The sequence below is a fragment of the Eurypyga helias genome, unplaced genomic scaffold (assembly GCF_000690775.1).
Source record: "Eurypyga helias isolate BGI_N326 unplaced genomic scaffold, ASM69077v1 scaffold10682, whole genome shotgun sequence".
NCBI classification, from domain to species: domain Eukaryota; kingdom Metazoa; phylum Chordata; class Aves; order Eurypygiformes; family Eurypygidae; genus Eurypyga; species Eurypyga helias.
The window spans coordinates 1-1,561 of record NW_010234063.1 but is presented as its reverse complement, the minus strand read 5'-3'; the positions used below and the strand labels follow the sequence as shown (position 1 = coordinate 1,561).

At 59.9% G+C, this 1,561-nt stretch overlaps 1 protein-coding gene across 1 annotated transcript; it reads left to right on the top strand.

Moving 5' to 3' along the window:
* Positions 1 to 798: 798 nt before the first annotated feature.
* LOC104517312 lies at positions 799 to 1,323 on the top strand. Its single transcript, XM_010161921.1, has one exon. It carries the CDS (start codon positions 799 to 801, stop codon positions 1,321 to 1,323), a length of 525 nt encoding a protein of 174 aa, XP_010160223.1.
* Positions 1,324 to 1,561: the final 238 nt, after the last annotated feature.

Below are 1,561 nucleotides of genomic sequence, written 5' to 3'. Positions count from 1 at the left end.
TCCTTGTCCCCATGTGAACCCCCCCTCCACCCCCCAAGCGAGGGGGAAGTTGGGTGTCACGTCGGGATCTGGGGACTTTCCAGCACCCCGTTGGGTATTTTGGGGGGTCCCCAGGGGACCTCATCCCACTAATGGGGAAACTGAGGCACGGGAGGGACGAGGCCCGGTGTGTCCTCCTTCCCGCCCCCCCCCGGGTGGATGGACATCCTGGGGGTCTCTGGGGACAAGCGGAGGGGTGGACAGACGGACACCACCAGGGTGTGACGCCTGGACGGACAGATGGACACAGGGAAGGATGGGGGGGAAGCCCGGATGGACGGGCAACTGGATGGACACCCAGAGGGATGGACAGACACCTGGATGGACAGATGGACACTCAGGTGGATGGACACCTGGAGGGACATCTGGACAGGTGGACGGACCCCTGAGCGGACAGATGGACACCCAGGTGGGTGGGACACCCAGACAGACACTCGGACAGACAGATGTGTGCATGGACGCCTGGATGGACAGCCAGATGGACGGACACCTGGACACGTGGAAAGACAGACGTGTGGCCAGAGGCCTGGACAGCCGGACAGACCCCTGGGCAGGAAGAACACCCAGGTGGATGGACACCTGGATGGACACTTGGACAGACGCACGCCCTGACGGACAAGTGGACATCCAGGCGGACACCTGGATGGGTGGACAGACGGACAACCACTTGGACAGGTGGACAACTGGACTGACAACTGGACGCCCAGACAGGCAGACACCTGGACAGACGGACACCCAGACAGACAGACACCCGCGGTGATGGACACCCACGCTGATGGGCAGACGGAGAAGTGGGCAGAGAGATGGACACCGGGACAGACCCCCCCGACAGATGGACAACCGGCTACCTGGACTGACGGACACCTGGACACACAGACAACAGAACACCAGGATGGATGGACACCTGGACAGATGGACACCTGGACACCAGGACGGATGGACAACCAGAAAGATGGACACCCGGATAACTGGACAAATGGACAGATGGACACATGGACAGCTGGACAAATGGATAGTCAGATACCTGGACAACTGGACAGACAGACACCTGGACAGACGGACACCTGGATACCTGGACAAATGGATACCCAGGCAAATGGGCAGATTGACACATGGACAGTTGGATACCTGGACAGACGGACACACAGATACCTGGACAGATGGACAATTGGATACCTGGACAAACGGACACCCGGACAGACGGACACCTGGACAAATAGACACTCAGACACACAGATACCTGGACAGATGGACAATCGGACAGACGGACACCTGGACAAATAGACACTCAGACACACAGATACCTGGGCAGATGGACAGTCGGACAGACGGACACCTGGACAAATAGACACTCAGACACACAGATACCTGGACAGATGGACAATCGGACAGACGGACACCTGGATACCTGGACAAACAGACACCTGGACAGATGGACACTCAGAGCCCGAGCCCCCCCGGTGCCCACCTGCGGCGGGGTGTCCCCACGGAGCACCCCCAGGAGCGCGAGGGCGGTGGCGGC

Coding starts and splice junctions, on each gene's coding strand:
- LOC104517312 (XM_010161921.1), top strand. CDS start 799: ATGGACACCCACGCTGATGGGCAGACGGAGAAGTGGGCAGAGAGATGG.